The sequence below is a fragment of the Camelina sativa genome, chromosome 15, assembly GCF_030686135.1.
Source record: "Camelina sativa cultivar CO46 ecotype springtype chromosome 15, ASM3068613v1".
Lineage (NCBI taxonomy): Eukaryota > Viridiplantae > Streptophyta > Magnoliopsida > Brassicales > Brassicaceae > Camelina > Camelina sativa.
Genome location: NC_141894.1, coordinates 26,356,140 through 26,370,016, shown reverse-complemented (window position 1 = coordinate 26,370,016; position 13,877 = coordinate 26,356,140). Strand labels below are relative to the sequence as shown.

At 35.1% G+C, this 13,877-nt stretch overlaps 1 protein-coding gene across 1 annotated transcript; it reads left to right on the top strand.

Annotated features, from left to right (window-relative positions):
- The first annotated feature begins 3,293 nt into the window (after positions 1-3,293).
- Positions 3,294-6,057, top strand: LOC104747400 (pentatricopeptide repeat-containing protein At2g15820, chloroplastic-like). Its single transcript, XM_010469027.3, has 2 exons — positions 3,294-4,040; positions 4,115-6,057. Exons 1-2 carry the CDS (start codon positions 3,324-3,326, stop codon positions 5,915-5,917), a joined length of 2,520 nt encoding a protein of 839 aa, XP_010467329.2. The 5' UTR covers positions 3,294-3,323; the 3' UTR covers positions 5,918-6,057.
- Positions 6,058-13,877: the final 7,820 nt, after the last annotated feature.

Genomic DNA, 13,877 nt, shown 5'->3' with positions numbered 1-13,877 from the left:
ACTTGCCGCCGTTGATGTAATTTTCTGAGATGAGAGTTAAATTCAATGTGGATGATTTGATTCCTCTTACGGGAACAAGTAAAAAGCTTTGGTAAATAATTGTTTGAATCTGTTTTCATGTTAATGTGTGTTTAGATTGATTTTGTTGATTTTGTGGGTTGGGCAATGCACAGCTGAAGCCATGTCATAGAGTTGTATCTGACTATCTGCACGTTCAAGATGCAGCAGAGATGTTCATGATGTTTTAGGAAAACTTTCATGAATTTAAAAGGATCCTTCCTAAACATCATTTAAGCATTCCTGAATAATTTTTTTTATGAAAGCCATCATGAATTTTAAAAGATTCTTCCTAAATATAATTCAATCTTTCCTGAATAATTGTGTTTGTTGATTTAATTGTTTGAACCATGCGCAGATCACGCATGGTAGTATGCTCTGTCCTATATCATCATCCTGCAGTTCTGCAGAATATTTTTTCAGGTTGGTTAAAGGGTTCTGGGATCATTCCCTGTTTGATGATACCAATGTGTGAGTTTTATTATCCTACTCTTTTTGTACATCCATCACCTATATCAAATGGCTAAATGTCTGGAATCTCTCTCTTATGAGTTGTAATATTGGAACCAAAGATCTTGATGTCTCAAAGTAAAATCGTTGGGGGACATAGTTGGATTAGCGTTTGTAGAGAAGATGGTTTGTTATTACTACTATGTGTACCGATTGTAGAGATATGGTTTGTTATTACTACTATTACTCTTTTCAACATTTCTCTCGCTGGATTCAAGATGGTATAAGATTCATTGTCACCGATTGCATATGTTTCACATGAGGAGTTAGAAGCAGCTTCGTTGGGAGATGTGTATGAGAAGATTGAAACTTTGACGGCTCAATTTGGAAAATGATGGACGAAAGCTTAGTACAGAGAAAAAGCTGAACGCGACGGTGAATTGAGCTGCAGAGATGGAACACGAATTGGATATGGGTCTTAGTTCGCTTAACTTAGAATTGGATCTGCTTTCAGACATTTAGGAAGACATTCATGAACTTCAAGGTCTTCTTCCTAAATGTTATGAAATCTTTCTTTAACTTAAGGAAATGTGATTTTAAATCTCTTTATTTATGTTTTGTCCTAGTTGCTCCATTAGTAAGGAGTAATGTATCACAAATCCACCAATGTTCTAACTTTAGGAAGGCATTCCAAACTTTCAAGGAGTTCTTCCTAACTTACTATTAAACTGACATCTCACATAAACTGAAGGTAAATAATAAGAATATTTCTCACAACACTCATATCAAATCATTTCAAGAACATTAAACCATTCATATGGATCAATTCGAAGTAAGGCCTCCCAAATTAGTTCTATCAAATCTCTTTTTATGTTTTCCCCAAGGATGTGTTTCATATACATTTTTATGTTATATTGGAATGAAAATCTTGACTTACTAGTTACACGCTCTAGTAAGGTTCCGTTTTTTTGTGAGGACATGTGTATAACTTGTGTTTCCTTCATGAAAGCTTTCCTGAAATTCGAAAAATCATTCCTAAAACAAGAAATCATTCCTAAATATCTGAGAATCCTTCCTGAATGTTTGATTCAGACCTTCTTATATGTTTACCAGTGAAAACATAGCTACCTAGGAAAATATCCCAATCTTCAATACAAAACCTTCACAAATATGTTTTAAAACAAGTTTTATGGTGAAACCCATCCAAAATCCTAATAATAAATAAATATACATCATGTGAATACAAAGAATCAAACTGTAAATACTTCATACTCATTATGCACCAATTCCTTGTAAATGTCAATTGAAGCCTTCAATCTTGTATCTTCTGAGTACCGCTCGCCCTTACTTCGAGTGCTTTACTAGTAACTCATTCATATGAGCAATATGATGCAAGAGCTGAACTATCATTTGTTCGAAAAACAAAACATGTAAGTTAGCAACAACATTATGAAAAACGGTCAAGAATTGAGAAATCATGAAGATGTTTACTCAGTCCTAAAACTAGTAGCAAACTAAAGACCAACATACAACAAACGAAAAAAACCATGAAGCCAAAAAAAAAAATTTATTGTTCTCTGATTATCAATCCTTATGTTCATCCTGAATTCCAAACTTTTTATGAAGTTCAAGAACCCCTTCCTGAATTTTCATAAGATGAAAATAAGAACTATATAGCTAAAAGCATAGTGAAAATGAAACAGAGCAGAATATACTAATAAACAACAGTATGTGCAAGATCACCCTAGAAAAAAATAAAACATGATCATGAATTAAACCGAGAGAGAGAGATAGATACATTAGCACGCCTTTGACTTTAGCAAGAACGAGATCACCAAACTCTACAATAATCAAAACAATTATTTTCATAAAACAGTTGTAAAATATCACATCCAAACGTAAATCCCAAATGTAATCAATGTATAATGTTTTGAATCTTGAGCAGGAGTTACCAATATCAATGATTGAAGCTCTGAGTCAAATACACACCACAAGGCACATATAGAAGCGTTTCATTGTTGATATTACAGTTTCCTATCCAATCAATTGTGGCATTGACTGTGTTGTTGTTCAAGGTTGTTCTATCACAAAAACCTCCAAAACCCGAAATTGATAACATCTCGGTCATGTGCTTCATCAGAACTATACTAGAACATGTAATTGTATCTCCAAAAGAGATGGTGATGAAGACACATACCTTAGCAGGCCAAGCATGGAAGCCTTTTGACTTTAGCAAAAACGAAATTACCCAATCTTCAGGTCTCCTATCACCGTGTTTGTTCATTCTCCTTTCAAAGACTTCATCGTATCTTCCAATTCACAATAAGGCAAAGCACGAGATCGGCGACGAGAATACGTCCAGACAAACACGACAGCGGGAATACGTCCAGACAAACACGACGGCGAGAACACGACTAGGTGAACTTCGAACCCGACGGCGAGAACACGGCGACAACAACAGATCGGCGATGAGAATCGATTGACGAGACGTATGGGATGGTTCAAGGTATTGGGGGAGTAAGGACTCGATTGGCTTATGAGATCATTTCATCATCACGCTTCATCGTTCTCTGTTCGTCGGTGAAAATAAGATCTCAGAAGTCTTTCTCTAGAGATCTCAGATGGAATTTTTATTAAACAATTATTATTTTTAATGATTTTAAGAATTAAATTAGAGTTTGTGTGCTAATTTTGGAAAATAAAAGAAAATGTGCTAGGTTTGGAAGAAAAACTTAAATCTGTGCTATTTTTGTCAATTGCCTATAATTTTTTAGTTCCAAAACATTATCTTTGTCTATAATATTTGAGACGACCTTATGAAAATAAAAAATAAAAGTAAATTAAAACAAAAAACCAAACTAAATCCAACGGCCGTGAGCGATGCAACAATGATTGTCACCGGAGCTTGCGACTTCTCTTCATCACTCTCCGTCGCCTCTTCCTCCTCCTCCTCCGCCATCGCCGTCTCACCCTTCAACGTTTCATCTCTCTCCTCTAACCCCAAATTCATCAATTCCAGCTCAACTCTCTTCCGTTCCCTTTCCCTCTCCCTTATCCACCATCGCAGCAGCTACTCACGCCGCTCTCTCCGCCGTCTCTCCTCCTCTCATAAAATTAATGGGAACAAAACCCATTTCTTCCCCAAGTCCTCTCCGCGGACTCCACCACTTTTCACAGCTAATTCCACAGCTCAACGAACCGGGACTTTCGTCGAACACCTTACAGGCATTACAGAATCGGAAGAAGGAAACAGTGAATCCAACGATTTCGGTGATGTGGAGTCTGCAAGGAACGACATTAGAAACGTTGCGACCCGTAGAGTGGAAACGGAGTTTGAAGTGAGAGAATTGGAAGAGTTGCCGGAGGAGTGGCGACGGTCTAAGCTTGCGTGGCTGTGTAAAGAGGTTCCATCGCATAAATCCGTGACGCTTGTGAGGCTCTTGAATGCTCAGAAGAAATGGGTTCGTCAAGAAGATGCTACTTACATCGCTGTTCACTGTATGCGGATTCGTGAGAACGAGACTGGATTCAGGGTAACAACCTTTTAGATATGGCTTGTTGATGCTTAGTTTGTGGCTAATTTGTGCTAAAAGTTTTCATCTTTTAGGTGTATAGATGGATGACACAGCAGAATTGGTACAGGTTTGATTTTGGGTTAGCCACCAAATTAGCTGATTTCTTGGGGAAAGAACGAAAATTTACGAAATGCCGAGAGGTGTTCGACGATATTTTGAATCAAGGGCGTGTTCCTAGAGAGTCAACATTTCATATTCTTGTAGTTGCGTATCTAAGTAGCTCAGTAGAAGGCTGTCTCGAAGAAGCGTGTAGCGTTTACAACAGAATGATTCAGCTTGGAGGGTACCAACCGCGTCTTAGTCTACATAATTCTTTATTTAGAGCTCTCTTGAGCAAACAAGGAGGAGGGTCTTTGGATGGTCACCTTAAGCAAGCTGAGTTTATCTTTCACAATGTTGTGACAACAGGGCTTGAGGTTCAGAAGGATATCTATAGTGGATTAATCTGGCTGCATAGTTGTCAAGACGAAGTTGACAAAGCTAGGATAAATTCTTTGAGAGAAGAGATGAAGAAGGCTGGTTTTCAGGAAAGTAAAGAAGTTGTGGTGTCGTTACTGAGAGCATATGCGAAAGAGGGAGGTGTGGAAGAAGTTGAGAGGACATGGCTTGAATTGCTTAATCTAGACTGCGGTATACCTTCTCAAGCGTTTGTGTACAAAATGGAAGCTTATTCAAAAGTTGGCGATTTTGCAAAAGCTCTGGAGATATTTAGGGAGATGGAGAAGCATCTAGGTGGTGCAACTGTTACTGGATACCACAAAATCGTTGAGGTTCTATGTAAGTTCCAGCAGGTGGAATATGCAGAATCTCTCTTAAAAGAGTTTGTAGAAAGCGGGAAGAAGCCGCTCTTACCCTCATACATCGAGATAGCCAAAATGTACTTCGATTTAGGTTTACATGAGAAGTTGGAGATGGCTTTTGTTGAGTGCTTGGAGAAATGTCAACCTAGCCAGACCATATATAACATATACTTGGATTCACTGGTTAAGATCGGCAACCTTGAGAAAGCAGGGGATGTCTTTGATGCGATGAAGAACAACGGGACAATCAATGTGAATGCTAGATCATGCAACACCCTTTTAAAGGGATACCTAGATTCTGGTAAACAAGTGCGGGCAGAGAGAGTTTATGATCTGATGAGATTGAAGAAATACGAAATCGAACCACCGCTCATGGAAAAGGTTGATTACATCCTGAGCTTGAAGAGAAAAGAGGTGAAGAGACCGTTGAGCATGAAGCTAAGCAAAGAGCAACGTGAGGTATTGGTAGGTTTGCTGTTAGGTGGCTTGCAAATCGAATCAGACAAAGAGAAGAAGAGCCACATGATCAAATTTGAATTCAGAGAGAATTCTCAGGCTCATCTGATTCTGAGACAACACATACATGACCAGTTCCGCGAGTGGTTGCATCCTTTGAGCGACTTTCAGGAGGATATTATACCGTTCGAGTTCTACTCCATTTCTCATTCATTCTTTGGGTTTTACGCTGATCATTTCTGGCCAAAGGGCCAGCCAGAGATTCCAAAACTGATTCACCGGTGGCTCTCACCACACTCACTTGCTTACTGGTACATGTACAGCGGCTTTAGAACATCGCAAGGTGACATTATCTTGAGATTGAAGGGAAGTCTAGAAGGTGTTGAGAAGGTAGTAAAGGCTCTGAGAGGCAAATCTATGATGTGTCGGGTTAAGAAGAAAGGAAAAGTCTTCTGGATCGGACTTCAGGGAACAAACTCGGCTTTGTTCTGGAATCTAATAGGGCCACACGTATTGGAGGACTTGAAAGATCATTTGAAACCTGCTTCTGAATCAATGGACTTTGAATCATGCTGTTGATCAACGTGACGACTGTTTCAGTTCAGGAGAAGCACATATCGGATATAACTCAAAACTTAATGGAGTTTGATATCATCTTTGGATGTAGGAAGTTAGTAAACATATCGATATTTGTTTGGAATAAAAATCACTTAAGCTAAGATCGAAATCTTGAACTGGCAACTATATTTGAACCACTAGACTAACTGACATTTTTGCCGGATTATTGATAAAATAATCGACCACAAGCCAATGCTTCATCAGCTCGGGTTAAGGGCCGGCTCTAGAAACAGAAAACTAGACTAATAGTTGGTCGTTGCGGTTGATGTTGCTTTGACGTGAAGATGGTGGTAGCTTGCCTCCAGCGACGAAGAAGACGATGAGTAGAGAAGTGATCCAAATTCTGGGCCGATTAAAATGGTGCAAGGACTATCTTGATGGCGTAACCGTCCGTGGCTTTCCTTAAACCTAGGTTATGAGGAGAGGAACCCATGAACACTTATATACTAACATTATCTCCCCTATCCTACCGATGTGGGATTTTATCAAATATCCCGCCCATCAAATACCGACGTCTCGGTGCTAGCGGTTTTGGGTCATACAAGTGGCCTTCACTTCAGCCCATACCCGCACCCTCGCCCATACTAGTCATACCGAGCCGGCAAGTCGGACCAATTGATAGAGTTGCATATGAGATAATAGTCTCATAAAGCCCATGGACCCTTAATGTCTCCCAAAAACCTAGGTTATGAGGAGAGGAACCCATGAACACTTATATACTAACATTATCTCTCCTATCCTACCGATGTGGGATCTTATCAGTTATCACCCTCAACACGATTTAAGGTTTGGGGCATTACAATTTGGGATATTATTTTGTTACTTCTTCATCTATGGTTCATCTTAGCTACCTCGTTTTCAGATATTAAGTTGATTAATCTAGACATCGAAAGTGTTGTTAAGTTTCTTGAAAAGAACATAGATGAGTACCTTAGCCAACAAAGTTGAAGCTAATGTACTTTATGAACGTATCAAACTTATACTCGTTGCTTTGCTTGAATCTATACTATTAAAGCAGGAGTACTCACTAGACTCAAATTAGATCATGACTTTGTTTTGATACGTTTTTCATTAAAAATGGTTAGAGAATCGCCTAATTTAATTAAATTACTTTATAGTTTTAATTTATCTAAATGACGTTTATACCCATAGGGCCAACACATATTTACAACCGGGTTGACATGCGGATCATGTATGACCCGACAATAGTAGATTTCAAAATACGCGGATCCGTTAGTAACCCAGATTTACACTATTCGGATCGTGTATTTGGTTTGATTCAAGAATAATTATTTATATCGCCAAACAGAGGTATAATCCCTAGAAAGAAGGAAACTATTATCCGAGTATTTAATGGCTTCAGTAATATCAAATATTAACTACTACCATACTTAATCCCTATAATTATTACAAATATTAATAATAATGAGAAATCTTTAATACTTATCGATTATGATTTTGTTGCTTCCAAAATAATCAATAGATTAAGTACGAAATTGTATATATATGTAAACTTATTTGATTTGCTTTTATATTGTGAGATATTTACAGAAACAACAAATCAACTTAATACAATTAAATAAAAACAAATCATCATTTTGTTTAGATTTTTCAATATTTTCTTAACGAAATTATAGTAATTAATTATGAGTAGTATAGATGGAAAGAATTAAAAACGCAGAAATTATATATATGTAAAGTTGTAAACTAATTTACAGAAAATGTGTACTGTATATCCCACATCGACTAAATATTTTGGAATATGGTTTATAATCAATATAAATATATGACTAATATGTGCTTCTCTCCCTGGCACAACTCCCGATGATCCTCTCTCCGGCAGCGTCGGTTCCGATCGGCGCCGCTAGGAAGCTGTCTCTTCTTCTTCGCTCTCTGCTCTGTCTTGTAAGTCTAGTTTCGGCCTGTTTCAACGGTGAATGTACCGGAAGTTCACCGCGACTCCTCTCAATAATTCCGGCCATGCTTCAGCTTCACCACCTCCCCCTCCCTCCGTCTCTACCGGTGGTTTCTCACATTGAGGTGATTCTCACGAGTCTCCAGCCCCTCAACGACAAATTCGAGACCCCAGACCGCTCTTATAATCTTGTTCATCGTCTTTGTCACATCTTCCCCTTGAAGTCAACCTTGTCATCTCTCTGTTCCTTGGATCCAGATCCCCTCACCAAGTGGTTTGCTTGGCTGCAGTTGGACAGGAGCTCTGTGTTGACGCCGGATTTGTGTAAGACCTTGATAAGATCCCGAGACCTAATCTCTGTTCCCCATCCATCCAGGTTTGTTCCAAAGCTTCTCTCGTCTTCCCGTAGCTTATCTTTGTGTCGATTTATAGAATCAACTATCCGAAGATTGCAGTTGAAATATAATCAATCATTGATGTTCTGTTGTTGCGAAGTTTCACTGAGAACCCTGCCTTTAGAAATGTTTAGAGTCTTTACCTTTGATTACCAAAGATCAATGAGGACTGGCATTATGACCCCGCCTCTGCTGAGCTGCGGTGGTTACCGGTTCCTCTTGAATCTAACCTCTTTGCTTCAGCTACCCCTGGATCTATCTCAACTGTATCTCTGCATTAGCTGTGCTGAACCTAGAAGCTCTAGGAAGATCGGCATTATGATCTTCTCTTCAAGAAGAGAAGGTTACCGACACCTTCCCACACTTTACCTGCACTCCAAACCTTGTCAAGGTCATATCAACAAAGTCAGGAAGTGTCCTTCCCCTTATCAAAGCATGAAGAGTTACAGCATTATGACCTCTACTCCATGGAGTGTGGTTACCGCAACCTTCTCAAGCAAACCATGCCCGACCTTAACCCCACATCCATTCCTTTCCTTGCCACTGAGCAGATTAAACCCTCTTATCTCTCGGCTACCGAAGTCCTGCAAACGTCCCAATGTCTTAATGATAAGGACCATCTACCACACTCCCACTGTTTCAGCGATTGTGGCGTTGACTCACCTAGAGTTAGATTGTGATTTGTTGCTCCCCTGCCCAAATCTCCAACACCTCTTGGATATGATTGTCGACTTCTTTACCTTTATCTCTGTTGTTTATGTTCCTTTTGCAAGCTCTACTTTGAACTCTTTTCACCCTTTGTATTGCTACTTTGATTAGTTGAATGAAAGTAAGATCTTGTTTGTCAAAAAAAAAAAAAAAGACTAATATGTTTTGAGTACAAATGAGCAGGAAACTCGATTTATCAGGTATCCAAATTTAACAGTTTAATTTGGTTATATATTTGAGAATATTTAAACTTTAAAAAAGTAAACATATTATAATATATTTATGTTTTTTAAAAAAGTTTAAGATATTATAAATATTCAAATTTTTATAGAATGTTTAAATTATTATAAATATTTGAACTCCGTCGAAAGTTTAAAATATTATAATATATTTAAAGTCTAGAAAATATTTAAGTAATATTAATATTTTTACTCTTAAAAATTTTAAAATATAAAAAAGTTTGAGTTAAACCCGTTAAAACATGTATTTTTATCAAAGTATAAATTAAATTGGTTTTTTACAATTTTTTTCACTTCATAATCGTCCCAAAACGCAAATGTGTGTAATTGCAAGATGTTTTTGTAAGTTGTTTAAAGTTGTTTCCTTAATAATCATTTAAAAATTTGAAATTATCTATATTAAAGCAGGAGTACTCATGGACCAACATTTGGATCATGACTTTGTTTTGGTAGTTTTAAAATAAAATGGTTAGTAATCAATAATTATTAATACATTAGTATATTATGACATTAAAATTCTCTAACCATTCAAATTAAGTCGGATCTCGCGCGGGTCATTAGTACCCAGTTATTTGATTCGATTTTCTCATCAAACATTATCCGTTGATTATCAAAATAAAATTATATCTTGGCCACATATTTTTTCAATGACTTTAATTAAAATCATATATTTTGATTTCCAAATCTTACAAAATTGTTTGATTGCCAAGATTGTTTTTAACTGCAAATCTAAAATAATCTTTTGGGATAATCATACACATGGAATATTTATCTTTTAGTTATAACAAAACAAGAAACAAGATATATCTTGCTGAGATTTTATATATCAAATATTAACTTTTAAATAATAACCTAAATATACCTAATCTCACTATAATACAATGGTTTCCTAACCATTGAAATATCTCACACTGAAATTTAAAAAGCAACTTTTCCTCTTTTGACGACAAACCAAAATAAAGAAAAACCCATCCTCTTACAAAACTACAATTACTATCCGATATTGCGGCGTGTCTATTCTCTTACAAAACTATTATTCGATATTGCGGAGTGTCTATTCTCTTACAAAACTACTATCCAATATTGCGGTGTGTCTGTTTCCGTGAAAAGATATATTCTGCAAACTACTTACTCTATTAGGATTTCCAATTTACTGTATAACTTCAAATATACAAATAAACACAACATAAACAAAGAAAATAAGTCAAAATAAAACACTACATTACAAAAAAAGAGTAAGTAACAAAATATATAATCTCGTGCTGTAGCATGAGCCTCCCCTAGTTCTGAAATTAAAAGGAGAGCTTAATTAGTATTTTAGGAATTCATTATTTAGTTAACTTTACTTTAGAAATTTAAGTCCAAGAATGTTGCTAAATAAATCTTAATTTAATTATATGATTTATGCTTTCATGAGTCCATACAATTTTGTTTTGTGCGTAATACTTTTTATTTATTATCTTAGCTACACTTTTAATCTTGCATATCTATATATATATTTTTCAAGTACATTTTGGGTTTTACCCTTTTAATATTGCTTATTTAAAATTTTAGTCATTATAAAATTGCAATAAAAGCAATAAGTAAAATATGGTAAATTAAAACAATCAATTTTTTTATAGAAACTAATTAATTTTATCTAAATTCCTGATTAATAGCAAATTTGTTTTCTATATATATGTCTCAAAAGAAAATAAAATAAAAAATAAAAAAAAAATCAATCATTAAACTGTACTGTATAAACTGAAAATAAACAATCAGTTAAACCAAAAAATTATATATTAAACAAAACAATTATAGTATTATTTTAAATAAATTCAAAATATTATTCTGATTAATTCTATATATTATACAAACAATTATATTTCATAATTTTAGTGTTTTATCCAGATAAAATTATAATACTTTAAAAATAATTATATCATCGTTTAAAGATAAAAAATACTAAAATTAAAACTATATAATTTTATTACTAAACTAAATACCATTAAAATCAAACATTATTATAAATAAAATTAAATAATTGTTACGTGGTGTACTACGGGTTAAATCTTAGTTTATAGTATAAATTTTAGTCACTGTCGATTAGATTCCTAAATGGGAATTTTTAATAGGCATTAGATTTTTATTGACATGTAATCAGTTTGGCACCGTTAATGAAAACCAATAATGTTGCCTAATATTTTAATTTTAATTTTAATACTTTGAAGTTGTTGAATTTAAATTAAATCATAACATTTACATGTGAATCAGATTAAAGTATTAAACCATATACAACTTGAGTACTTGACTAGTGGGATGGGATCGATGTAGTTTGTGGTCGTAGAAGGTGAGGCTTTGATTAAGTAATTGTTTAATTATCTAATCTAAACAACGATTGCTTTGGTCAGAAACGCGTGTATTTATGATGTGGTTTCCCATGACTTTATCTCAAAGTACTGATGCTTTTTTTTTCTTTTTTTTTTTTTCTTTCGGGCCGTCATATTTGAAAATAAGAAAACATAGTACAATATTGTAGTTATTGTATGCAAAACATAGTACTAAAACAAAGGATAGTGAAAACTTTATTTCTGCTTTCTTGAATAAATTACGTGAACACCTTTATTTTTATAAGCCGAGATGATTGTTCTATGATTTTTGTTGTTGGGGTTTCAAGTCGAATGTCTATCCCCGAACCTTGTTTGGATGAAAAACCATATACATGTAATTAACTTCGAAGTCGCGTTGCTTTTGTCTTGAGAAACTTTTGCTCATGTAATTGATCGGCCTTTGCTTAACTCGATCTTCTCTCACAATTACTGCGCTGACTGCATGCTTGGATAAAGAAACGTATATATATGTATAAAGTTTCTCCCGTCTGGGGTTTAGACAAGATTGGTGGGGTAGTGAAATACTCTTTGAGTTGTCTGAAAGCTTCTTTGCACTTTTAACAGTTGATAAATAGGAAGACATTTATCCGTGGACCAAGAGATAAACTTTTTGACTGTTCCAATCCGACCAGTAAAACGCTGTACTTCCTTTGTGTTCCTCAAAGATGACATTGTTAAGAATACGTTTAGTTGGTTTGGATTAACCTCAATTCCTTGTTTTGTTACTATTTTCGCAAAAGGTACTCTAAATATGCATAATTCACTGGATTAACTGATAATTTATAAATTTATAAATATATTCTCAGTTATACTTAATTTATAAATTTCTATTTAATTCTCAGTTATAAATTATAAATTTATAATTTAAATATAAATTTATAAACTTATCAGTTATATTTGATAGAAGAAGAACCCTAGGATTTTTATTTTTTCCCCAATTTAAATTCATTTAATTGGGACTTAGATACCTTATAGGTTTATAAAGATAAAGTTGTGTGTTATTACCAAGGATTGTTGTGGGATCAGTTGGTTAAGTGCTATGCTGTCTGTATCTGACTACCTGGGTTCGACCTGCGGCAGTGGGGATTTCCACAATTTTTTTCGATTTCGATGGATGCTACCTTAGGTTTATATTAATAAGTTTGTATGTTTCTTTTGAGAATTGTTGTGGGATAAACTGGTTAAGTCATATGCTAAATATGGAAGAGGTTGTGGGTTTGAATCTTTAGTGTGTGGTTATTCCACAATTTTTTTTCGAAGAAAACAAAACGACGTCGTTTTTGCATTTTACGTGGACTCTGAGTCAGCATCTCTAACGGTTGACTTAATTCCGTTAACGTGGACTGTGAAATTAGCTCAATTTTGTAAGTATAGGTATGAAATTTGAAATGTCTTAGGGTACATGTATAAATTGGCACTCCTTATTTGTACAGGTAGCAATTCGCACTTTCGGTGTATGTACGGATATGAAATGGCCCTTTTCCCGATAGAAAAGTGTCTATTTCTCAAATATCTTTCTATAACTGCCTGCTTATCAAATTATTGTGTGAGAAAGTACATTCTTTTCTAATTATGTCTTTCCCTAATTAATACAACCTAACCTAGAAAATCAACAAAACCCTTCTTTTTCTTATATTGTGACAACTTGCACTTCTTGCAGCTAAGTTTTCGTGAGCAAAGACTAATCTTAGCATTACACAAGTTGAGAATCCAGCAAATTGTTTATTCTTCTTTTGGTTCAGATTTGCATTTCTCTACCATCATGACATCACCTAGAACAAATTCAATTCACTTAACACAAATTGGCATGCATAGTTTTTCTTTTGTATGTAGATATTTGTTTGGAATAATAATCACTTAATTAAGCTAAGATCAAACTCTTGAACTCGCAACCATATTTGAACCACTAGACTAAAGGACATTTTTGATAGTAAGATCGATGTAGTTTGTGGTCGTAGAAGGTGAGGCTTTGATTAAGTGATTGATTTGGTCAGAAACGTGTTGATGATGTGGTTTCCCATAACTTCATCACAAAGTAATGATGCTTTGTCTTTTATTATTTTTTTGCTTTCTTTTTGCCGTCATATTTGAAATTAAGAAAACATAGTACTATATTGTATGCAAAACATAGTACTAAAACAAAGGATAGTGAAGTTAAAGAAGAAAAAAAAATCTTTCTCTTCTTCGAAGGAACTCTCTTTTCTCTCTCTTCTTCTTCTGGTTTCAAAAAACAAAATCGGTAGTTCCTTCCTCTCCGGCGGCCACCACGGCGCTGTGAGGGGAATTAGTTAGTTT